Here is a 26495-nt window from a genome sequence, read left to right as displayed (position 1 = left end):
AAATGCAGCCAACAACACGCACTTCAGTCCACAACCAGTTGCATGAAGCCTTATTTGAGATTTATATGGGACTTCACCTCCCGTTAACCCCCTGCTCTTTCCAGGAGACGTGGCAGGGACCCAGAGTTCCTCAGAGGCTGGGATATAGTTCATCAGCATATAATTACGTGAGCAATTAAGCAGAGAAGCTGAACCAAACCTAAAGAGAAGGGCCAGACCCAACCACAAGCCATCTTATCCCTGTCCTTGCACAGTGCAATTGGGATGCAAAGGGAAGTCTGATGGCTCCGGGAAGCGTAATTAGCTCGCGGTGATGAGTGGGAGCAATATTACTGCAGCATATATCATCTTTTAAAAGAGTTCTGTTTATTTATAACCGGCTCCCATGACCCGTGCCCTGAACTTAATCCCTCCCCTCTCTGCTTATCCACTCATCTCTGCATTTTTGCATTACTGGGAGAAAGGGAAGGTCGGTCCGTGGTGGGTTAGCCCGTAGGAATGCAGATAAATGGAGCTGGGAAGGACCCTGAGAGGTTGTTCAGCCGCTTTCCCTGCCCCGTGGGAGGAGGCAGCACACCTAAATCAGTGCCGATGGGCCATCAAGCATCCCACCTTGATGGTGTGGGGCACCGTGGGGCACTTCTGGGTTTTCTCTGCCCTGCTGGCACCCCCAGCTGTGTGAGCACATGTACAGGGGATTTTGGGGTCGGTGGGGCTCATCCTGCCCAATCTACACCCACAGCTGAAGAGGTGGCTGGGTGCAGAGCACGAATGCAGCCTTGAGCCTGCCTCCAGCTTTACACTGGTGCTGAAGCTGTCGGTGCTTTGATTACAACAGGTTTCTCAAAAAAAAAAGGGGGGTGATTTTGCCAGGAATGTGCTTAAACGCATGTTTAGTGTATTATCTGGAAGCAGGCACCCACAGCAGGGCAGGCTGCGTGCTGGGACAGCCTCTTCGGTGCCAGGCAGGAGACTCTGAACACACAGGACCAGGCAGGATGGGTCCTCAGCAGCACTAGGGGAAAGGCGAGCTGGCAGCATCCCCCCTGGGACCACACAGTGGGATTCCCACCAGCTGGAAAAGAGGGACCTCAAGCTGGAAAGGAGTCCCTCAAGCAGAACCTGTTGTGCTACTGCAGCAAACCCTTCCCATAAACCCAGCCATGGGCTGCACATGCGAAATGCCTTGTTTTAACATAATCCCTGCTTCTATTTTGCATCCCACGGTGGGCATCCCCTTGTCCTCTTTGAGAGGTTCCCATCTCAGCTGATGGCACCAGGACCTTCGCACCAAGGGCTCCCTGTGTGGCTCAAAAGGGAGAGCAAAGCAGGGGAGATGGGCAGGGCTGTCCTGCCTTCTGCTCTGCCACTCCTTTTAAACCAAACTTCTCCAGCCCAGCTCTGGAGCCCCTGAATTAAGGGCTGAATTAAACCCCTGAATTAAACCTCCTCGGGGAGCCGAGGAGGTTTGCAGGTGCCACTGTTTGCTGCAGCTCTGACAGTCTGGTCTTCTGGGAGCAATATGCGGAGTTAAACTTGGGGGCTGCTGCCTCTGACCTCAAAACCGGAGTATTACTATGCCTGTTTTGAGTGGGACTTACAGTTTCAAGAAATGAGCACTTGGTGCACACAGACCTCCTGGAAATCGCTGAAATATTTTCAGGCTCCTTATGAAAAGCAGAGCCACCGACCTGCTCTTTGCCCACAGGTGATGCCCCTTGCTGCCTGTAACTCCGTACGTGCACCCGCCCCACCGTTTTCTACAGCCCCACACATACAAACACGGCTCTTTTTCCACCTGAGATGAAGCCTGGCTTTCTTTTGGTGGTTTTCTCAGTGGTTTTCCCCCTCTGATTTTTCTTTAGTGGTTTTTCTCGGTGGTTTTCTCCCTCTGACCTGCAGACCTGTGGCTGAGGAGGCCCCAGGGGACAACACAAAGACCCTTTGCCTTCTCCTGGCTCCCTGCACGGCCTCCACCCCACAAAATCTCTGCTGAAGACCCCTCGGGCAACCCCAGACCCCTTTCCCTACCAGACTGCAATAAGGGCAGCCACTCTGCCAAACCACCCCATGCATTCGAAGCCACCCTGACCCTCCCCAAGGTCCCCATCCATCCCTCCTCTCCTCCCTCCACCATCAGCTCAAGACAGAGCAAAACCACATAAAAACGAAGAAAACATGTTCCCAGCTCCAGCCCACGGGGAAAAGGCCTGAGGAGCTAATTATAGCCTGATGCATCAGAGCCGTCAATAATTCAGGAGTCTGAGCTGGAGATGAGATGCAGGACGGTGCTTGCTCAGATGCTGGAGCACCCAAGGATGCTTGGTCCCCAGGGTGGGACAGAGGTGGGAGAACATATGGCACACAGACACCAAATTCAGGCTCCCCATCCTTTCCCCTGCAAGGCTGGTGAGGTCCTGTGAATCGCCCATACGGTTTAAAACTGCTGTCCCGTGGAGCACAGGTCCTTTGTGCTGACCGTGCTGGGACGTGTCTCCAAAAATTAGGGCCCGGAGAGGCTTGGTTTGCTGGGCTTTCCCCACAAATACACGTGGGACCACAGCTCCGAAGGGGCTGCGTCCCCATCCCGTCTCTCCCTGCTCTCAGCCGAGGCTCTGGCTCCCTCTCCTGACACCTTTGTCTGCTCCAAACCTCCTCCAGAAGCTGACTGGGGAAGGCACCGGAGTCGCTGCTCATCGCCCATCGGGTGTGGGCCATGGGCATGGACCGAGCAGCTCGGGCATCCCTCGAACCCCACACAGGTGGTGGGTCACCCCCAGCAAACCTAGGAGGAGGAATCGGGCTCAATGCCTTCGGGAAAAGCTTCATCCAGAAAATATTAAACATTATGAGATGAGCACCCCAGCACCACGCCAACCAGTTGCATGTAAGACACCTTCCCAGACCTACGGTGAGCTCTGCTCCGTGCCCACCCCTTTGTGGCACATTTGGGATTTTGGAGAGCTCCTCTCGCTTCGCCAAGCCCCGTTGGCTGGTTTTACAGCCCCCTGACCCCACTAAAATCCAAACCATGTCCTCCTTGGCCAGGCCACCCATGTGTGATGGCCGGGACCACCACATTGGGAAGGGGGGGACCGGGTAGGAGCTGCAGGGGGTTGGAGCTGCATCAGGGGTGCTGAGCCCCCCAGCCTCCATCTCCTGGCTGCCCTCTGCCCTGCTCCACCTCCTCTGCCGGCGTCCCACCAGCAGATGGCAAAACAAGCCCGTGTTTTGGGGTGAGAGCGGCCCTGAACCCCAGGGAAAGAGGCCTGCGCCACGAAGAGGCTTCTCCAGTGTCTAATATGGGGTTCAGCACCTCCATCTTGCTCCTTCCACAAGCATCCACTTGGGAATTTCTTCAGGTTAGGCATTTTTTTTTTCTGATCTCCAGCCCTCATATTGTAAATGCCAGATTCACCCCGAAATGCCAGTTCCAGCTGGGCAGGGAGAGGATGGGGCAATGCAAACCAGCTTCTCGTGGCTTCTTGTGGCATGGCAGAAGGCTGCGACAGGAGGGGCTTTGGAAAGTGGTGTGTGAGCAGCTCAGCAAACATCTGATTGCCAGCGCTGGAAGAATAAATAAATAAAATAAGATAAAATAAAATAAAATAAATAAAATAAAAATAAAATAAAATTAAAATAAATAAAATAAAATAAAATAATAAAATAAAATAAAATAAAATAAAATAAAATAAAATAAAATAAAATAAAATAAAATAAAATAAAAATAAAATAGAGCTTCATGGAGAAACATCAGCCAGAGCAATGAGCAGAAACATCTTGCCAATATCTGCAAAGTGTTGGGAGTACATCCAGCTTCAACACCCCAAAGTGGAGCCAGCACCAACGTCACCAGTGGTGCGAGTGGCACTCCTCACTGCAGCTCTGTCACTTCATTCAGGGCTTAAATACAGCCTTTCTTTCAAAATACATTGCCTGGCCACTGAATCAAGAGGAAATACCTTTAAGACAGAAAATTACAGAAAGTTTTTACTTATTGAAAGCCTGCCTTTTGGTAAGACAAATAGACTTTGAATACATTTTTATTCAAGATACAATTTTTAAGGTGTATATATGTAAAGCCAGCAAACTGAAGAGGGAAAAAAATAAATAAAATAAAAATAAAATAATAAAATAAAATAAAATAAAATAAAATAAAATAAAATAAAATAAAATAAAATAAAATAAAATAAAATAAAATAAAATAAAATTTACTATGGTAAACATTTTTTTTCCCTGACCCCCTCCTGTGCTGCCCACCTGCCCTTCTTTGTCACAGCCCCTTGCCGCAGTGCCCGCAGCTCTGTTGCAACCTCTGGAGAGTCAAAAGCCTTCCAAATTGCCCTGGCCCCTTGCAGAGCTGTTCCTCCTGGACCTACCCCGGTGTGTCCCCAGGACCCGAGGTACAGCCATGCGACGTGGACCTGGCTGGGGCGGCCAGCAGGGCTGCATGCCTGGAGGTGGACGGGAACCGTCGCCGCTCTGTCTCCCGAAATCTCAGCGTTATCTGGGGCAAATGGCCCGGCTGGGAGGCTGCAGGTGGGAAAACTGCTCTTGGCACTCCTTCCCAGAGCTGCTGCCAACAGAGCAAACACCCCCGGGGCAGCTACAGGTCATCCGCAGCCCAAATACCTGCTCTGGCGCCCGTGGTGTGTCTCGGGTGAGATCTTGCTGCTCCTGGGGCATGTCTCCCACCCAGCAAGGCTGAGTGGGGCGGATGGAGAGCTAAAGGTGTTGGTGCTTTCTTGTTGAAGTCATCATGAAGGCTTTGCACGTCCTCCAGTGTGAATGGAGGTGGTGACAGCCACGGGCAAGGGCTGCGGGAGGTGGTGCTGTGGTGCATTGGGCACGGGGAGCTGGTGGCCACAAGTGTGGATGGGGGTGATGGGGGACACACTGAGTCCCCACTGATTACTGGGGTCCTGTTGCTCCTGGTAAGAGCCCAGATTTGGCCCATTTTCTCCCCCGTGCTGGACACAAACCCCCTCCGATCCCCATCATCATGCTCAAGCAGGGAGACTGCTGCATGGTCTGGTGGGGAAACTGAGGCAGGCAGGGCTGAGCAAAGCTGGCCACGGCACAGAGGACCTTGGGGATGTGAGAAAAAATGCGAATTGTGGTCATTCCCAGTTTCCAAGGTAGGTTTGGCTTCACCAGGGCCAGCTGTGACACGTAGCAGTGCGGCCTCAAACCCACGTAAGGCACACATGGACACGAAAACAAGAAGTAGGTGTGGAGGGAGGAGACATGATGTAAACCGTGGGTAACTGGAAAATTACAAAACTGTTTATTTGTTGTCCTTCCCTCCCTTTGCATTCCCCAAAGGCAAATGTGGCAGGGAAGAGCATGGAGGGATGGGGGGCGTGAGGTTGCTGGACGCAGGCAGAGGGAAGTGACAGCTATTGACAAAAGGATCAGGTTTAATTTCATTAATAAATCATTAAAATTTTATTTCAAGAAAAATAAGCCCTGAAAAATAGTGGAATGAGATCAATATGGTCATTTTTCCAGGACTATTCCAGCCTGGCTTAGTATGCACCCCATCCATATCTGCGTCCATCCCTTGGTGTGCTCTTTCTCCCTTCTCCCAGTTAGAAGATGCAGAAATACTGCATTGCCAGAGGTTCATGGAACCAGGCGAGGAGGTGTGGAATAAAAGAATTATTAGCTAGGGAAAGGGGCTGCCCTTTCAGCTCAATCCTTCATCAGACACGAGAGAATCAACCCACAAGAGAGGCCCTGAATACCTCCACTCCAGGAGCATTTGTTAGACAACCTCATTAATCAGCTGCAAGGCACAAAGCCACACTAAACCAGGTTTCCCTAGTGCTGGAGCTCAATAAACCACTTATTCCATGAAATGGCATCCTTGGGGTGGTATTTCTGCATAACCAAACACGCACAGGCACTCTGTGATGAGCTCCCTATAAGATGCTCTACAGAAAATGTAATTTTAGCAGTTTATCACAATTTAGGAAATGTTGGCAAGCAATATCTGAGAGATTACAGTGTAATTCCTGTATTTACCAACAGGATGTACAAATATTGTGGCAGCCATTGAGTGAAAAACATGTGAGTCTGCTAAATTAAGCAAGATACTAAAAATATAAACAACAATTATAAATAATAAAAATATTAAATCCCCATTTTATTTCTGAATGAATTTCGTATTTTTGAGCTCATGCAATTCACATTCATTTTCAGGAGACTTTTTTTTTTCTCTTGAAACTACAAGGGATTATTTCTCCAGCTCAGCTTCGAGGCTCCCAGAACCACAAGACTCCAGGAGGCAGGGCTTTAAAAATGCACCAGATCTCCTGGATTTTGGGCTTCAGCTCCAAAGAACTGGCAGTGCCAGCTGAAGGGGAAGCGGCCTGCTGGTGGACGAACTCTGGACTTTGCTTTGTCTCCTCTGACGTCGGTTTTGCAACGGTTCTGCTGATGACGGGTTTTCACCCTGGCATTACTGAAAGGCCGGATAGATTAAGGACCTATTGCACCAGACGGGTAAGGAGAGATCATCCTTGCAACAATTCTCCTTTCCTGCCAAAAAACGATCGGCTCACTGGTGGCCTTGGAGCTGACATCCCCTGCCAAGAACCTCCTCTGTTGAAGACTGGCCTAAAGGTCATCCCGCCCATCCGTCAGCACACTACGGCCTCTTTGCAGCACCGAAATGCCTGGGGAAACATTTATTCTGCTGGGAACATGGTCCTGAGCAAATGCAGGGAAGTGTTGAGCGGCCTGCAGCAGGGTGGAGGACGTGGTGTCTTCCTCAGGACAGTGGCAGAAGGTGTCCTTCAAAGCCATAGGGCCAAGGACATCCACAGGCACCACACAGGCTGGGGACTAATGTTCATCAAGGGTCTCATTTGCTCCTCTGGGGAACCCACAGTTAGGTCTGTGCTAAGGAATAAACCCACCTGTGGCCACCCCTGTACCAGCTCTGGTGAGCCTGTACCTCGAGTGCTGTGTTCAGTTTTGGGCCCCTCGCTACAAGAAGGACATTGAGGCCCTGGAGCATGTCCAGAGCAGGGCTACGAAGCTGGTGAAGGGCCTAGAGCACAAGTCCTGTGAGGAGCGGCTGAGGGCACTGGGGGTGTTAGTCTAGAGAAGAGGAGGCTCAGGGCAGACCTTATTGCTCTCTGCAACTGCCTGAAAGGAAGGTGTGGGGAGCTGGGGGTCAACCTCTTCCCACAGGTAATCAGTGATAGGACTATCAGGAAGAACTTCTTTACTGACAGGGTTGTTAGGCATTGGGATGGGCTGCCCAGGGAAGTGGTTGAGTCACCATCCCTGGAGGTCTTGAAAAGCCGTTTAGATGTAGAGCTCAGTGATATGGTTTAGTGGAGGGCTGGTTAGTGTTAGGTCAGAGGTTGGACTCGGTGATCTTGGAGGTCTCTTCCAACCTAGATGATTCTGTGACTAGAGGGAATGGCCTCAAGTTGTGCCAGGGGAGGTTCAGGTTGGAAGTGAGGAGACATTTCTTCTGAGAAAGAGCAGTCAGGCATTGGGACGGGTTGCCCAGGGAAGTGGTGGCGTCACCGTCCCTGGGTGTGTTCAAGGAACGGTTGGACGTGGTGCTTAGGGACATGGTGACATTGGTGGGTGACATTGGTGGTAGAGGGATGGTTCGGCCAGATGATCTTGGAGGCCTGTTCCAGCCTTATATATTTTTTTGAGCCTATATATATATATTTTCCACATTAAATGTCACCCAAAACAGCCTTTTTTTTTTTTTTTTCTTTTTAAGGTGGCACTTTCAGCTAATGAAACATTCAACAGTGAACGCCTGCAGCAGATCCCAGGCAGATCCTGGTGGGCCCTCAGACTGGCTGCAGACTCTCACGGCTCCATTGGAAGGACAAAAGATCAGTGAGGTCAGACCACGCTTTAGAGGATGGCCAAGGAAGCAGAATGGAAACCCTGAACAGCTTGTAGGACTTTGTTGTGCAGGATATCAGTGATCTAATGAGGTCAGAATAAATATTACCCAGCACTTCAGATCTTTTCTGCTGTGGGGACCCATTTGTGAGAAGAGAAAAGGGCAGCACGGTGTGGAATTTTATTATTTTTTTTAGCAAGATGAATGAAATCCCCTCAAAACTGAATGGTGCTGCTGAACTACAAATGTCTTTTGATAGGCCCTGTCTCCACTGGCAAAGGTCGCCCGTGTGAGCCAACTCTTTTCACTGCTGTATGAAGTTATGACGATCTTTAAATATCCAGTTCTGTTCCAGAAGCTGGCCCTAGCTCAAAGAGCTAGGTAGCATTTCTGTACACAGTGATCCCAGCACGATAAAAAAGAAGCCCCTACAAAGAACAGTGAGCACCCAAGGGGCATGTGCAAGCACACCCATCTGCACACCCCCACACACCCCCACCACTCCATCATGCCACAAGAGACGAATTTGAACTCACATACTATTATGGTATGAAGCCAAAAATAGCCTGAAGAGCACTTGCCCGGTCTAAGCCTCCAGGAGAAGGGTAAAGGTTTCACAACTCAAGCGAACCTTCATCTAAAATAGCAACAACCTGCCTCGGGTATGCCAGCAAAGCCCCCTCTGGGCCTGAAGCATGCAGAAGCATGAATGGGAGCTGCAACATCGGCATCCCAGCCCCACAGGTCCACGCTGTGTCCTCTGGCTAACCCTGACCTCAGCTCCTTCTTCTCTCTGTGCCCCTGGGCCTGGTTTCTCCTCCCTGGATGCAAGCAGAGCCTGTGACAAATGTTATGTTAGCACCTGCCACCCTCCTGAGGAGCTAAAGGAGGGATTTTCCAGAAGCACAAAGAGGTTAATCACACATTGCCCCCGCTTTATTTCCCAGAGGGAATAAGGTTCCTGCTTTTCTATGCGTCTGTGGGATCTTCAGCAGCCAAGAGTTGAAAGCAGGTGCATTTGTACGGACAGAAGCAAAGAATTTAGTTTAACATTTTAAGAAAGGATCATTGTAAAAGGACCCCGACCCAGGCAGGATTTGCAATTGCATGCCAGCCTTAAATATATCCCAGACTTTGAGCACAACACAAGGGCCCTTCCTGAGCAATGACAGCAGGCTCCGTTCCAAATTCAGTGCTCTGGGCATTAACAGCTCATTGCTGCAGAAGCACGGAGTTCAGTACTGACTTCTAAACCTACAGGAAGCTGAAAAACACCTTCCATCAGCACTCTGCATCTTGAGGTGCAGATCTCCTTCGTTAAATCTGTTTAATATAAATCAACCAAGTGTCAGCATTGCTCCAACTCTGTGTTTCCTCTTAAACAGGAACAGAGAAGTGAGTACAGCAAAGTCAAGAAATGACTCCAAGGCAAACCAGCCAGAAGTAAACCTGAGATTTAAAAGCAAAAAGGCTAGGAGGCTTTGGTTTTGCTGCATGAACACGATTAGAGGGTCAAGTATTCTCAATTCTTTGAAGAACTGTTAAAATGATAGTAAGAGAATGTGGGTTTTTTTGCAGGACCTGATGGGTAATGGCAATCCTCTCCCCAGCTACAGCAGCTTTGGTTGAAGCACCATCAATCACCTACAGCAATAACAGAAACCAAACTGAGCATGTGTAAACGCAAGTCAAACTAATTATCAAAATGAAGTAGCTGGAAATAGCATTGTGCTCTAACACCCTCACTTGTTCCGCAAGAACCATAACGGCTGCATTAATCAGTAAATTATGGTCATGGAGGAACGCTTCCTCCACAAGAAATTCCCATCATTAGAAAGTTGAGGTGCAGGAGAAGGGAAAGGACTTGTTTAACCTGATGGGAGTGTTTATCCATTAATTAATGAGGCGGGGTAGGTCTATGGTAAGTTATAAGGAGGGCATCCTGGGACACATCCCTCATTCTCACTCACGTCTGCACAAAATTCCCCCAGTGACCAACATTACTGGTTGTGAGAAGACCTCCACAGCTGCAATGAAGACCCTATGATTTAAAGCATGTGCTTTTTAAAGCTACCTCCATCAGAACATCACTCTTCTCTTGTAATTTCAAAGCTACACTGATACCAAGAGGGACAGAAACGTGGCTGAACACAGACCAGCTGGCTTCTCATGCCATGCAAGAGGGCTAAGAAACCTGTGACAGGGGAACATTTGAAACCCAGTACCTTTTGGACTACTGCCACCTACGAGCAGCGTCCACACACCTGCCTAGTGGCTCACTGACAATTAAAGGGTAACCATGTTGTAATTAAAGGGTAACCACACTGTATCTGCTCATGAGCAACCATCTGCTACACTCTGTGACTGGAATAATCAGCAGAAAGTCAAGTGTGCAAACAAATGTTTGGGAGTCACTGCCCCGACTGCCATGGACAGGACGGATCTTTCTCGGCTTCAAAGCACCCACCACTTCTGCAGCTAAAGAAGAGGATTCAGCACCAACCAGCATCCTCCTGCACATGGCTCTTATATGCTCTAACAACGGATGACAAACAAAGACACATCTACACAGAATTTTATTAAAGTAGGCTTCATCAGCAACTTGTAATATTTGAAAAAATATTTGTAACATCTTTTTTTTTTCCTGAATAGGTAATGTAACAGCTGCAACGCTCAAAGGTCATGAGAAGTCTCTGCCCAGAAGTCAAAGTTCATAGTGGTAGAAAAATACGTTTTGTACCACACCAAATTGGTTTAATACAGAAAAACCTGTAACATACTTACAACTGAAGTTATGGGAAGATGTAGAAAAAAATAAGATACAGGCATCATTGGTCACCGGTTAAAAACCAGAATTTCAAACAGGACTCAGACCATGTAGACAAGCCTAACCACACACCTTGACTGTCATCATCATGTCGTTATATCTGAACTGTCTACTGCAATACGGTTTAGTTCAGATTTTGCAAAATAGAAGTTTCTTAAACTCCCGCTCCTAAATAAATCAGCAACTTTTGGCAGACAAACTTTAAAATGTCACAGGCTTGTTTTTCACCTGCGGTGCAACACCTTATCCAAAGCTTCCATGCAATGCCACAGCCAAGGACGGTTTGTTTCAGAAGAAAACATTTTTGCTCTTCACTCTTGCTGTTAACTAGAGCTTTGAACAATGGTGAAGGGATAGACCCCCTGACTTTCTTTGAATTAAAGAAATGGAGTCAGACCCATCGACAACTCTTTGCATTATTTTATACTGGTCTCGTGGAACGGAAGCAATGAGGAGTCTGCCGAGTCTGAATTATGAAAGACTGGAATGGACGAGACATTTCATATCATAGTAAAAGCCCTTCGTCTGGCGGCTCAGCGTAACAGTTTACTACACAAAACAGGAGATAATCCTGTTTTGGCAGGGCAGAGAACAAAACTTGAGCCAGTCTTTTCTTGAATGTTATGAGTAACCCAACTTTGCTGGCCCACTGGGCCAAATATTAAACTTGAACAATTTGATAGTTACAACAGCGGCAGAGTTTAAAGAATTGATTTTTTTTTTTTCCTGGAAACGTAAACATTATAAAAAAGTTTAAACAGGCCACAACCATAAAGGTTTTTAAGTTTAAATACCTGGGAAATTCATGCTTCACCAACAGATGAAACAGTAAGATACATACAAAAACAAGAGATACAAATTTAACATATGTTTAAAATAACTGGTTTTCACCACAGAATCTTTCTTTGAAGGTTACTTTCATGAGAAAACATACTCCCTGCAGCATGTAGACTCCCTCACAAGGAAGACTGAGGTCATGTCAGTTAGTCACTTACTGAAGAAACACTGCAGGGTTATAGAGTGTAGCAGACTTGCAACTACCAAAGCACTGTCACAGAAAACAAAGCAAACTATGTAGGCAAGAACGTACTCAAACATGACACCTACATGGGCCACTGGAGTATACAAGACAAAAAAAGATGGAGAGCTTCATATAGGGAATTTCCAGTCATTCTGAAAACCAAAGATATTTTTCTTTGAAAAATAAATATAATCAAAGTTCCCAGATGTTGTTTCTCGAGGCATGCTATAGTAGCCAATGGCTCAGATTCACATCCATAGAGACTGGAATTTTACCTAAAATGGCTTTCCTGTCTCGCCAGTCCATCACTTCTCATTTTCAAAGTCTAAGTAGCTTTTGGATAGACATCTTCTCTGCATGCATCTACTAAGATTCCCTTGTTAATCCTAGAATCTCCTGTGCATGAAACTCAATGAGTAGAACAGGCCTTAACTGTAGCTAGGAGATGGTTTCAGCCTCTGGATTCCTCTCTAAAGAACAGAAGCGTATGACAGTTACGCATAAATAGCATCTACAAATACATATGCAGTGTACACAGAAAAAGCAGTGAACGTGAACAGATTTCAAAGGCTGACTTGACTCTAATGTTAAAGTCTCCACCATCAGCCCACCTTTAAAACTTGCTCCAGGCAGTATGTCATTATGCCAGTGTGGCAAACAACTGGGATAACCAAAAGTAGTGCTAATGAACAATAACCCCATTCCTAGGCATTGCTTTCTTGAAATATACCCTGGATTCACATAAACATAACAGCTTTTTGGATTTCAGGTCTACCTCTGAGGTTAAACTGACAGCAGCAGCATTTGCAATAACAGGAAAAGCTTAGCTTGTAAACCCTGTTATTTTTAAAGCATAATGAGAATTCAGGTCCTATTCCCCTTCACATTTATAGGCATTATAAGAATAATGGTACTTAGTATGCCCTATGTATAGAAAAGTATGTTTTTACAGCACTATATATATATAAATATGAACTACTAACCAAAGTTTGATTTCAAACTAGAATTGCAACAACCCCTGCCTGCAACCTGGAAATGTGAAGTAGCTCTTGTATCTCCTGTCTGTAAGCAGAGAAAAAAAAGGGTTGTATCTTACTACGATCTAATAACCTCCACTAGGGAAATGAAAAACATATCATTAACTCTGTGGGATCTGACTGAAACCCCATGACTGACAGTATCGCCTCACGCTGTTTGCCAGATAAGAGCCAGGCAGCAAGAATGATTGGAGATTCATCAGCCAGGAGTAGGTGGCTTTTGTTCCCAGTTGCTTAAGTGTGAAAGTTCAAGAATTATGTGTTTGTCATAGGTGCTGTGCTTGGAGACAGCACCTAATGGTGTCATTTATCTACTAGGACATTAGAGCTACAGTATGTTTCTGCCCAACTCCATTGCTACTTATGAAACTAATAATTGGCATGCTCTAGGACTCGTAAATTATAAACTAATTTAGCCATTTCTTCCTGGTCCTCTGTGGAAATCTGGAAACATCTGAAAAAATTTTTCAGTTAGCTTGAGCAATCCTGGAATCAGACCCAAGGAAGCTAAACATTGTAGACACCAACTCCGGGAGGTCATAATCATGTTTCCATCCCCAGTCCCTCCGGGCATTGCTGTCATCAAAGTTCTTTGGCCAGCTGTCAGCTGCAGTGAAAAGAAAGAAACAAGGAACATGAGGTTTAGGAAAAATCCCTTCAAACTACAAGGTGTTATCATCACTGGCCATTTGAACTACGAAAGATGAATTTCAGGCCATAAGACTTGAACTGTACAGCAGCAATTTCCAAGTGTCTAAAAAGAAAACATTGTTTTGTCCTTGGCATACAGAAATCTGAAGTTTTCACTTACCCATTGCCAAGAAGCCGATACTAACCTATGGCCTGCCTGACTTCATCCACGTTGTAGGTCACCTGAAGCTCAGGAACATGCTTCTGCACCTCTTGTGCCAGCTCTTCAGGGGTGAAGCTCATGGCACTGATGTTGTATGTCCTCATGCTCAGCGCCTCTGCGGGGGCCTCCATGACCTCTAGAGTTGCTTTCAGACAGTCATCAATATACATCATAGGGAGCCGGGTGTCTGGCTTCAGGTTGCATTGAAATTTGCCGGTCTTTATGGCATCATGGAAAATCTGGACAGCATAATCTGTGGAAAAGTGCAGTGGATGTGTGCGCTCATCTGCCTCAATCCATTGCTCACTTCAAGACAGTCAACACTCCTCAGATCACCTCCAAAGGCTCCTGTCTAGGAGGGGAACTCCTAGCAGGAGAACCGTATGATTTACACTATACAGCAGGAGTGTAAGAAGCTATCCCAAACCATCCCAATGACATTCTGGCATTTACACGTTGCAGCAAGACAGTAGAGTTGGAAATATTTTTTAAAGGAAATGGACTTAATAAGCATATCTAAGCCAAACTCTCTCAGATAGCACTTAAAGACTACAGAAGTACACCCTAAGTTGCAGTGGACAAAAGTATTGTCATAACCTTCAGTTCAAACAGGATCTCTACACTGATGTTCTACGTGGTTGCAGATTAAATTCTACAAACTGGTTAAAAATGACTGCATTGGCTTATGCTTTTGCTATCCTTGCCTGCAACACTGAGAAATACACACAAGCTGCTTACCAGTTGTTCCCCCTCCGGGCTGAGAATCAGCAGATATAATTCCTGGGTACCTCAGGCAGCGGAAGTCTAGGCCGTATCGGTAATGGTAGTACTAAAGAGGGAGGAAGAAAAAGTTTTACACAACAAGACTGGGCCAAACAACTCACTGCTTCCACAGCAATCTCCCACAGGATGAACCTTGATTCTGTAACCTTCCCATGGCAGGGAAGGAAGGCAAGGAATTACTGATCAGTCCGCATTCTGTCAAGTAACTGATCTTTCTGCTCTTCCTTTTCTAGTTTTCATTCACATCAGTAGATATGGATTGACTTTTACCACAAGGTCTAGATCTAATGTTAAGAAACCAATAATTGCCAGGTTTCTGAGACATTTCAAATTAATACAGCCTTCAGACCCGCCACTGTCCTTCTTAAACTTAAGATGTGAAGAAATTGTCTGTAACAGCTTTAACGATTTCATGCTTCTAGAAAAAATACAAAGCCAATAGAGAAGTTATGAATGTACAATCTCAGATGGCTTTGACTTTGGAGAGGGTTTTTGTTTTCATGACGTTACAAACCACTACAGACTACAACAGAATACTAAAGCCTAAAAGGAAGGAAAGAAAGGGGGGAAACTACTGCAATGAGAAATCTTCCAGAATCAGTGAAGTTCTCACTGAACTTTCATGAAAGCAAAATAAAAGTTCTCACCTCTCCCATGAGCTCAGCGTGAACCTTGGAGACGCCATAGATCGTCCTTGGCCTCTGAATGCAGAGATCAGGAGTTGGATCTCGAGGAGAGGTGGGTCCAAAGGCTCCAATAGTGCTTGGAACAAAGAGTCGCAAATTGTGCTCAGCTGCAATATCCAGAACATTGTGTAAACCTGGAACAATAACAGGATTTATCAGAACATCCACTGCGCTCTCTCAAGCCTTTGTAGGAATCACAAACTTGAAACCTTGTCACATACCAGTAATATTTACAGCTCTGGCTAGAGGGACGTTTGCTTCTCCAACAGCACTGAGCAAAGCGCTATAGTGGAACAGCCAAGTTATGCGATTATTCACCACTATCTCACGCAGATTCTTGTAGTCCAAGATATCTGAGTAGATAAAAGGGCCTAAAAGAAATGAAACCAGAAGGAAACTTAACGACAAGAAAAACAGAAAAGTTCTAGATGATACTCATAGATTGCTGATTCTTGCCCATTCCTCTACTTTGAATTTGACTGTACAGCAAAATACACACCTTCTAACAGCAACAGCCTAATGATTAGTAGATAAATAGCAGAAAGTAAGGTAAACTGCTGCCTTTGCCTCAACAACACATTGATCCAAGAATTCCTGTTTTATCCAGTCAATGGCATGAGAAAAAGGAACATTAACACATATTATTCAGATATCTAAGTACATCATTAAACAGTGACAAGGAAGAAAAACATGATTAAGTTTCTAAAGAAAATACAAGAAAAACAATTTTACATGCATTTTGTCATCTAAATTGCCTCAGCTTGGGAAAGAGGGCACATATTTATTTTCCAACCTGTCCCCTCCAAAAGAATAAACATCTCTTTTTAAAGCAGGAACACAAAAGACAATTGACTTGAGTGCTTCAGTCAAAGTGGCAAAGAGACAGTGAAAAATGTAGAGAAAAATATTCAGAAAAAAGGAATAACTGATATATGAAATCAGTATCTGGGCAAGACTTCAAACCAGGAAGGCACTATCCAGAAGTTTCAAAAAACAATTTGTACAGTTTCATTCACTCTTCATTTAGACTTGAGTAATCAGTTTATCAACATCGGAGGTGAAGTCAAGGTTTTTTTTCCATATGTTCCCCCAGTCACTTACCACTATGAAAAACATGATCCGCAGGCTTTCTAATGTCAGACAAGATCACATTGTTCTTTCCAAATCGTTTCCTGTATAAAAATACCCACACGGTACAGTGAGTCCACAGTCTTTATGATAATTTATGAGTTGCTATTTTGTTATTTTGTTTACCAAGAGCAATATCATAAGAACAATAGTTTCCACAAGGAAATCAGTTATTCTATTAAAAAAATAAAAAAAATGTTCTCTTCAGCGTCAATATAGCATCTTCGAAAATTATTAAACTACTCCTTGTAGTCCTTTTACTGAAAGACTGCATCTCATACGTAAGCCTTTAAGATAACGAAAATCAGTAGAGAAAAAAACTCTTTCCTACCCTCTTCTCACCACAAGTTTTACCCTGAGAATCTAGTCCCCTACAGACACCAAAAAGCATATGCCACGGGGCTTGCTGTAACTGCAGCTATTTTTATATCAACAGGGTAAATACAGCTGATAAGTAATCTCTGACTTGTACTGCTCTAATCAGCACAAGGCTGTCTTGGAGAGCAAGACTGTCGGAATTGGAGTACATTCCAGCCTTCCATTGTTTGCACAATTTCATAGAAATGACTGAAATCATTCAATCCATACCATGGTGTTGAATACAGCAAGTTTGCTCACTTTTGATCATAGTCCAAATCCTCTGCAACAAACACTGTCTACATACAAGCGATACTCTGGAGCTGAGTGGATGTACATATAAACCACGATATAGTCAAGGAAGAGATCTTGGACCGTTTTACATTTATTGATTTACTGCTTCTTCTGCATCAGTTCATCTTTCACCAAATTATAAAATATTAGGGTACAAGGTCTTGAAGTTTTATTTTTATTTGCACTGTACTAAACAAGGCACCTTATGCCTGAAGTTACATAACTGAAATTCTCAGAGAGACAAGTCAGCAGTTGCAAAGCCTGGCAATTAGCTGGGCAATTAGCATAGGACTACACATTTTTTCAAGTGGATGTTTGTACTTTTTCCTCTCCCATGGTATCCGCATAAAACCCCAAATTTTGTCTTTCTTGAGCATGGAAACGCAGCCCTATTTGGCTGAGCGCCCTCTGAGGATTCAGATTCTGAATACTTCCATTTAACTGGAAACAAACTGAACCCAGTGGCTAGTCTACTAGACAAAATTATGTTATTTTGGGAACTGTGACCAATGTACATACAGAAAGTACATCAGTGAACATAAAACAAGCACAGGAGTAAAAAAAAAAGATGGCAAAGTATAAAGTTGTTTACAAAACCAAGAGGCAAAAAACTCTGCAATCATCACCAGGATTGTTTTAAAAACAGCTTTCCTGAAAATTTTTTCTTCTACAAGTTGTGGCTAAAGCTTGAACTCTTCACTAATAGCAAGTCAAAGAATCATGACGTACCTCAGAAGCGTAGCGAGTCCCACTCCAAGCTGGCCAAGGCCACCTAAAACAGGAGAAAAAAAATCAGAGAAGAGGTGGTATCAGAACACAGTATTGAAGTGTTATATGCATTATATCACAAATGAGTACTATTTCTCTTCTCAGAGAGAAGAGCTTTAAACTGTCCTCAAGGAAAACCCAATGAACTGGTTTTAGATTTCTGGAATAAAAATAAAAAGCAAGTTCACATGGAGCACCATTCAGGAAAGACCACAACTCCAGTATATTTTGTTTGGATTTTTTTGTCAAAGTATTTTTGCTTCTGTTAATCTGCTCACTGGAGAGGGAGGAGGGGAGCATGGAACTTGACTGAGAAGCAATACAGTTATGATAGGAATGCTGACCTGTAATTAGCACCCGAGGATGATCTGACTCCGAAAAAGAAACTGAGTGATAGCTAGCATCAGAGGCCACCTGGCGGGGCGAGACGCCGATGCATCGAACGGGCACGATGGAAATCCCACACCCACAACCAGAGCTTTGTAGCAGCTGGCTGACAGCTCTGCTCACGTTTTTGACAACTGGCATCTTCCTTCTTCAATTAGGCTGTGAGAACAAGAGAAGTTATTAGTCGTAAGTGACTCAACCACATTGAATGTTTTAAATACTCCCTTAGAATACTCTAAAGAGTTTAAAAGAGGTCTGATGCAATCCAAATCCTAGCTGATGTGCCAACTGAGAGCCACGTCTGCTAGAAGCAGCCTGCGAAGTAACATGAATAGAGGTAATGTATTCAACAGAGAGTGCAGGAAAATATCCACAGCCCCAGCCCAGGATCCAGTATAATGAACAGTGAGAATACAGTCCAAGTTTAAACCTTTTACACTCGAAACTGTGATTCAAAGCACAACTGACAGCAAATGCAGAATTCAACAAGTTCACCTACTGTGACTACACAGCTTCACTGTAGGTATTTGTGAGCGAAAGTTTTGTGAACTGCCACAAATAAGCTAACCTTAGCATTGCATCAGCAAGATTCTCTCAAACCAACAGTGGCAAAACTCAGCCTCTTTAGAGAGGCTGCTTTGCTCAAAACTAACGTGCATGATGGACAGCACCAGGAAAGCAAAGGAGAAGCTGTGTTTTATTTACTCAGGACTAGTTCCTAATTACTTCACAAAAAAAGCCATGATTCATAATAAGACACTGCAAAAGTATCCCTAAATTATCCTGAGCTATACACAAGTTAGGTTTTCTGTCTCCCTAGATCTTTCCTACTGGGAAAGGAAATGAAGAAAAGTTTGCTGAAAAATTGTCAGCAAATAAATTGCACATGCATATGCAATCGGCCTTTTGTGAGGTTATATTTTCCTTCTTTCAAATACAGTTCATAAGGCACAGCCACTAAAATTCTTCCTTACCTCGCCTCAGACTTTTAACCATCTTCCCCAAAGTGATACAACGAACAAACTCCAAAATGAAGACACCCTTTAAAAATAGCTTACATTTAAAACTGGGATTATGCTGTCAATTCCTTTCTCATGTGTTCTTGTTGCATATATTATAAGTAAAAGAATAGGGGAGTAGGAAGGACACAACAAGAAATTACGGCAGCTAGCTAATGCAGTGAATTCCAGCAGCACCAATTTATAATACGCATAGAAAAGCAAACAGCTAATTAACTTGGCTGTTCCTTTCACTTACGGCAACACAAAAAGGAGAAGTTTTCTGATACTTCAAGGAGATCTGCTGTTTAAATACAGAAGACCTGCTAAACCAGCTATCGCGGGGTTAATAAGACCCGCAAGAACTGTGAATGATTAAAAAAAATCACATTTGCACATTAAAACGGAAAAAGACTTATTCTGAAGTGCATCTTCTTTGTTTCATCCTCCTTTTTAGACTTCTTTATTCAACTGTTTATTGCATTGAGAAGCAGGGTCAATTAGTGCCCTGATGAATTCACCATGCCTCTGCTGCACCTCACGGCCACAAAGCCAGTACAGGGATTGGTCTCCCTGATCATAGGTTTGATCTGTCACAGCCGTATCTCTCCTGTCACAGTGCTAGAGGCAACTGCTCTAATCTCCTCTGGGCTTTGCACAGCTCTTTAATTCCTGGTTATACACCAACCCAGCACTGAGAGACCTGGGCACAGCAGGGAGAGCCCAGCCTGGGGCCCCCAGGGTGCTGCCGGGCCCAGAGCCCCCGTGCTGTGAGGAGAGGCTGCGAGAGCTGGGGCTGCTGGGCCTGGAGCAGAGGAGGCTCCGGGGGAGCTCCCCCATGGCCGTCAGTACCCGCAGGGAGGTGCGGAGAGGCCGGAGCCGGGCTCTGCTCAGCAGTGCCCAGGGCCAGGCCCAGAGGCCCCGGGCCCAGCCTGGAGCCCCGGCGGCTCCCCCTGCCCCTCAGGCAGCACTGCTGGGCTGGGCGGGTGCCGGAGCCCTGGCACGGGCTGCCCCGAGAGGGGCTGGGGGCTGCACCCTGGAGAGCTCCCCGAGCCCAGGGACATGGGGCTGGGCACCCTGCTGGGGCAAGGGGGGACAGGGGCACCCAGGGGTGTCCCCAGCCTCAGCCCTGCTGTGATTCTGTGATGTCCAGCCAAGGCACTCATGAGGTTTCTCTCCCCTCTGAGCCCAGCTCACAAAACAGATGTGTTCTTGATATTTTTAAGACTCAGTCCCTATCAAATTCACTGAAGTGAGCCACGAGCTGCTGAAGTAGCTGAGGGTAGAAGAGGAGGAAGACAGCAGGCAAACATATCCAGGCAATACATAGGACATATTTCTCCTTAGGAAACCAACATAAGAAAACTGGCAGCACCAGCACCTTAAAGAGCCATGATAATCCCTTCTTGTTTCAGAATGGGATACGAAAATCCTTATAGTACTAAGGGAGACTCATGAGATCTGTTTCCCAAAGTTTCCCCTCACAGGACCTGAACAGGCATTTTACATTCTGAGCTCTAGATGCAGAGTACACAAATTAAAGTTACAAAAATGCCATGTTAGGATCAAGTTGGTTTCCCACTCAATAGACTGGTTTCTCCAAATTCACTTGTGGAATAAACACACAGTCTTATGCTAAGAATTTACTTGCAAGTCTAGGCTGACTCAAAAGAACAGTAAACATTTCATACCAGACACTGAAAAACCCTTAGTTTATCAAGCAGTACAACTGAATATAAAAATACCACCTATGACATGCATTTCTTGCTGTGTCAGATAGGAAGGGAAAAATGGTGTAACTAGCTACTAAATTCTAAAAATTATCATCAAATGCACAGATATATAAAGACATTAACACTATCCCTTAAAAACACTTCCCCAAACTAACCATAAGATATAGCTAGCCCTGACACAAAACTTTCATTCATTTTTCATTACCTTTCAAGAGCAAGTTGGACAGAAAATCCCATTCTGCGAGATCAACATTTCTCATTTTAAAGAACTTCAAGGAGTTGTTAACAGCACTGAACACAAAAAGCATTAATTTAACTGATGTGAAAACTTTGATTTTGGGGGTAGGTTTCTTTTTCTGCCTGTCCCAAAGTTAAATATTTTTGTACATTTAGGAAATGGAGAGAAAAAAAAGATATATATATATATATATATATATATATGTATCCTACCCCCACCAATTCCTATATTACTTTCTAACTAGCTTTGCAGTCACTCATTTTACTCACTGACTGAAATTGATAATAAAAAATAACTCTCTTGTTTTCCAAATTAAGTTAAATGAGGAAGCTTTATCCTGAAACATGGCTGTTATTTCCCCCAGCCTGCTAATCCAAATTAACAACCAGCACTAATTTTAAGGATTATGAAATACACCCTAGACCATTTTCTCTTCTGTACTCACCTGCCCCTCAGCTGGCAATAGGGCAGAAGCAAACTGGAAATGGCAATTTATAGGACACTGCCTCTTTGGAAAGCCAATCAAAATGTGACAGAAAGTAGGAGTTGTCCCACACCTTAAAAAAAAAAAAAAAAAAGTGTGTGCGTGAGAGCAGCAGCAGCCAGGGATATCACTTTGTTCACATTTGCTTTATTTTGAAATGTCTGTAACTTTGTGATAGGTAGAGGTCTCTGAAGCTATGCAGCCAGGTCCTTTAACTAACAGGAGCATTCAAGGGTCATAACTGAAGGACAGGTTTTAAACTAATTAGTTGCAACACAAAGGATTAGTATAAAACCAACACATGTTCAAATGTAAAGCAATAATCTATCTCCCTTGGAGAGCAGGAAATTTTTAAGGTTTGTAAGAAGATTAAAGTACAGGGAGAGGGAAAATAGGGAAAAAATGAAAAAATTGAACATCTTAAAAAAAACACACCAACATTTAGCAAGTTATCTGCCATCCGCTGTCCCATCATGAGCTTTCAGAAGTGTTACATAAGTGGCAAGCACCTGTTGCTCATATAAAACACAAAAACATGTTTATAGGAGCTCGTAGTTTCTTGTGTATTAGTTATTAATAGAACATTACAGTGATAAGAACGATAAGAAACTCAGGAGGCTGTTCTGGAAAATCCCATTAATAGAAAGTTTTGGAGAACATGGGAGAGGGAGAAGAGGAGGGTCAGACCCCGAAACAAAACCTCCTGCAGCAATCCCAGGGGCTGCACTGCTGCTGAGACACCACAGGATGCTTCTACACAAAGCTATCCACAGCAGTCCCGAAGCTGCCTCTTTCAAAGAAAGCTGTGATACTTCCCAGGGCATGGGGTCTCACAGATTCCCAGCCACCAGTTTTTTCAAAACAGCCTCACGCATACGGCCTGCACCGACACGCTGAGCTCCACGCTATTGCTCTCAGCCCACTTTGGCTCCACAACACACAGTTTCTGCCTCAAGAGCTGAAGAAGGGCTTATGCACTTAAAAAGCTCCTCTATTTTTTTTCCCAACTGTATCAAGAAGAGCTCCAGTGGAAAAACACTGCCAGCCTCGGGTGTCCAGAAGATGAAGCACACGTCACTCCGCAGGAAAGCCTTACTCACTGGTGCCCAGGCACTGCTAACTGGAAAATCCACCGGATCACACTGGGAACGCTCAACCTGCAACAAGTAGGGGACACTCTCAGCTCAAATACCACTTAAAGCAGCCTGCACAGCCAGAAAGCCATCCTGCATCTCCTCTTGGTCTTTGTAGTTCGGAGAGCCCCGAGCGGGGGCTGCCGGACCCTGCTCCCTCCTCGTGTCCCCTGGTACGGGCAGAGAGGAGCGTGGCCGGGCTGCACGCTGCGCCTGTTATCTCTGGCTCGCACACGGGCTGCGGCAGACAGCTGTTGGCCAAGCTATGTTAAAATAACCTTGAGGCACACACACGGCCACCACGGCTTGATTTTCAGAGGGGACGACGCCGGAGCCCTGCGAAGGAATGATGCCAGCCAGAAATCAGGCCTCGGCACCCCAAATAAAGCCAGATTATATAAATTGCTGAAAAGCATGGTGCTCTGGGAGCGGATAAGAGCTACTTTATACGTGGCCTTTAGGATAAAACAAAGAGGCCAGTATGAGTTATATGCATGATGAAGCCTGCAAGCTCACAACACATCTCCCGTAAAACGGCGTCCCTCCTGCAACTGGGCTAAAAAAGAGCAAAAAGCGTTAAAGCCTGAAGCGCTGCTGGCTCGCATCGGGCTCAGGGGGCTAAAATAAAATGAAAAGGAGGGGAGCAAAGGGGGGCACCGCACCCCCAGCCCCGCACCGCCCTGCTGCTCCCGGCAGCCCCAAAAGGGCTTCCAAAAAAAGAGAGTCATTCAGGCTCTGGGAACCGGGACCAGGATCAGGGCCAGGACCAGGACCAGGACCAGGACCAGGATCAGGATCAGGATCAGGACCAGGACCAGGACCAGGACCAGCCCCACTCTCACCCGCCGAGCTCCCGCCGCCGCCAGCCCCCGCTGCCTCTCGCCCGCCGCCGTTCCCCCAAAGGCTGAAAGGGGGGAGGTGGGGAAAGGGGAGGTGGGAGAGGAGGAGCTGAAGCCCAACGTCACGGGGAGGAGAATTTGGGAGTGACGTCACACATTTGGGCGTGACGTCATGGCTCGTAAAGGGAGCTGCTTCGTTAGGGATCGGGGGCTCGGCGACAGGGCTTGAACAGGGGGTGTGGGGTGGGCAGCGGTGGTGCAAGGTAGTGGTGTGCCAGTGCCTACAGGGCTGTGGGAGAGGCGGGGGGGGACTGGGGACTTAATCGGGGTCTGTAGGGACAGGACAGGGGTATTGGTGCTGGGTCCGGTCCTGTTTGACACCTTTATTAATAGCCTGGATGATGGGGCACAGCGCACCCTCAGCAAGGCTGCAGATGACACACAGCTGGGGGGAGCGGTGGATATGCCGGAGGGCCGTGCTGGCATCCCGAGGGACCTGGGCAGGCAGGAGAGGGGGGCTGACACAAATCTGCAGCTCAACAAGGAGAAGCCCAAAGCCCTGCCCCTGGGGAGGAACAGGCCCAGCACCAGGACAGGCTGGGGGCACCCAGCTGGAAAGTGGCTCTGCAGAAACAGACCTGGGGGCCTGGGGGGCACTGAGATGAACGTGAGCCAGCGATGGGCCCCTGGGCAAAAAAAGGGCTGCTTTAGGCAAAGCATTGCCTGCAGGCTGGGGGGCAGGATCCTGCCCCTCTGCTCAGCCCTGGTGAGGCTGCACCTGGAGTGCTGGGACCAGTCCTGGGCCCCCCAGTACAAGAGGGACATGGACATACTGGAGAGAGTCCAGTGAAGAACTGGAGGATTTCTTCTATTACGGATGGCTGCGAGATCTGGGGCTGCTGGGCCTGGAGCAGAGGAGGCTCCGGGGGAGCTCCCCCATGGCCGTCAGTACCCGCAGGGACGTGCGGAGAGGCCGGAGCCGGGCTCTGCTCAGCGGTGCCCAGGGCCAGGCCCAGAGGCCCCGGGCCCAGCCTGGAGCCCCGGCGGCTCCCCCTGCCCCTCAGGCAGCACTGCTGGGCTGGGCGGGTGCGGGAGCCCTGGCACAGGCTGCCCCGAGAGGGGACAGGGGCAGCCAGGGGTCCCTTCCAACCTCCAACGTGCTGTGATTCTGTGAGGAGACACCGGGGAAAGTACAAACATATGTGGTCACCAACCAACCTATGCTACAACCCAATGATGCTGGCAGAGGCCTTATGTATGAAATGAAATTAAGGATGTGCACTGGTCTGGAAGGTATGAGAGGAAAACACCAGCCACCCTGCAAGGGCATCACCAGGCAGTGCAAAGGCTGAGGCAAGGGGAGCCAGCATGGCAGGACTCCACCTTGCCCTAGGGTTGCCCCCTTGCAAACATGACCCAAAATAATATTTCTAACCACAAAACATCTTCCGATTTGTCTGCGAGGTAAGAATGTCACAAAGCCTGTCTGACTGTGAAGAGGATGGAACTAATTCAAGAAACGGTGAAGAAACTTCTCTTTGTGATTGCGTTACCTGTTTCTCAACTCCTTGGACAGGATGAATGCTACTGTTTATGCTACCTCTGGGTGAGAGGAAGGAGTAGCTACCTAAGTATTTTGTTGTACACCCAAAAGAAAACCTTGCGATCAAACAGCTGCTGACAAAGGTGTGGCAAATCAGTGAGTTCTACAAAATGCATGTACTTAGTAATAAGACCATTAAATAATCAGTATGCAGTATGAAAAAAAAAAAAAAAAAAAAAAAAAAGCTCAACCATGAAGAAGATAGAAGGGAAAGGTCCTCCAAGATTCTGGTAATTGTTTTCTGTGGCAATTAATGGCAGAATACTGATGTCAAGACTTGAGGAATAAATAAAGTACTAGACATTTGCTTGTCTACATGAAGGAAGATGAAAAAGCAAAAGCTTTTTTTTTTTTCTTTTATTTTCCTTTTTTCTCCCACTGTGAAGAGTTTAAAACCTATTCATGGGCAGAAATTAGGTAAAATGGAAATACTGTAATCTAGGAAACACTGGGTTACAACAGACTTCAAAAAACATAGGTGACATTTCGAAGAGATAAGTTTAAATGTGAAATCCAGGTCAAAGGAGGAGGCTTGTTTGCCTTCAGGAACACCTTCAAACACAGAAAGTACTGCTGAAAGGAGAGCATTTGAGGGTAAACATGACTCAAGCATTAACCATTTTTAAAACACAAAATGATAAGCGTAACACTGTAAAAAATGACTCCATTGTATGAGTGGCAATCAAGTGGGTCCAGCCAACAGAAAGGGGCCATTTTTGGCAAATTATTAAAGTATTAAAAACAGGTAAGTGCAATCACTGCACTTAGATTCCTTATGCTTCAGTGCTCTGCTTATAATAAATGGCCTTGTAAACTAGGATTTTTAGAAAGGGTAGTTAGTTTGCAAGGATCTGTGAGGTCCTCATCCACTCTTTGCTGTGGGTAGGCAGCTACTGCTCGTCATTCAGTGAACTGAATTAAGAACATAAAAACAACCACATGAAATCCAATGAAGATCACCGTAGCCCATTTCATTTGGACTCTTAACAGCAGTTGCTTCCCTGCAATTCTCTCACAGATCTCTGTGCTCTACAGCTGAAGGACTTTGTGAAGCAGACACGGCAACTTCATAATCGGTATTTTTACAGTCACTCACCATTAATATTTTTGTCCTCCATAAACTCCTCCATATGCTTTTCAAACTCAGGTAAGCCTTTGTCATCCATACTGGATAACATGTCTGCTTCGTATATAATTTTGTGCCTTCTAATTATATGTAGCTAAACTGTTACACAACAATCCCCAACCTGCCTGCTAAGGGGTGAAATTCATAAGCAGGAGAGAAGGGGGAAAAAAAGTCTTATAAACATCTCTGTGGCAAGCTAATCTTATCTCAAAGTCTTTGTTCTTTAAGATTGCTTGGGGAGTTAATGTCGTTTATGCTTGTGCAAGATATAAGTGTTTGGAATAAGGGGGGAAAAGTGTTGTTTTCTAGAAGTAC

The 26495-nt window shown here is 45.9% G+C and overlaps 1 protein-coding gene across 2 annotated transcripts; it reads right to left on the bottom strand.

Moving 5' to 3' along the window:
- Positions 1–10442: 10442 nt before the first annotated feature.
- LOC118256589 (L-threonine 3-dehydrogenase, mitochondrial) lies at positions 10443–21552 on the bottom strand. 2 transcript variants are annotated; one of them, XM_035563687.2, is made up of 9 exons: positions 21441–21552; positions 17984–18185; positions 17601–17643; positions 16194–16264; positions 15314–15463; positions 15054–15226; positions 14362–14452; positions 13607–13876; positions 10443–13377 (listed from the first exon to the last, which is right to left on the bottom strand). In XM_035563687.2, the coding sequence occupies exons 2-9, from the start codon at positions 18165–18167 to the stop codon at positions 13238–13240; spliced, it is 1122 nt and encodes a 373-aa protein (XP_035419580.1). In that variant the 5' UTR covers positions 18168–18185; positions 21441–21552; the 3' UTR covers positions 10443–13237. The 2 variants fall into 2 exon arrangements, with proteins under 2 accessions (XP_035419580.1, XP_050565804.1); XM_050709847.1 differs by lacking the exon at positions 21441–21552 and adding an exon at positions 20963–21275 and having other exon boundaries at positions 10449–13377.
- Between the last annotated feature and the right edge of the window lie 4943 nt (positions 21553–26495).

This window comes from Cygnus atratus, chromosome 3 (assembly GCF_013377495.2).
Source record: "Cygnus atratus isolate AKBS03 ecotype Queensland, Australia chromosome 3, CAtr_DNAZoo_HiC_assembly, whole genome shotgun sequence".
Classification (NCBI taxonomy): Eukaryota; Metazoa; Chordata; class Aves; order Anseriformes; family Anatidae; genus Cygnus; species Cygnus atratus.
This window is presented reverse-complemented; position numbering and strand designations above follow the sequence as displayed.

Excerpts from the sequence above, each read along its gene's own strand:
- LOC118256589 (XM_035563687.2), bottom strand. The coding sequence starts at position 18,167 with ATGCCAGTTGTCAAAAACGTGAGCAGAGCTGTCAGCCAGCTGCTACAA. Across the intron at positions 17,644-17,983 it reads TCCTCGGGTGCTAATTACAG|GTGGCCTTGGCCAGCTTGGA; the intron begins GTCAGCATTCCT and ends CTCCTGTTTTAG. Across the intron at positions 16,265-17,600 it reads GGACTCGCTACGCTTCTGAG|GAAACGATTTGGAAAGAACA; the intron begins GTACGTCATGAT and ends ATTTTTATACAG.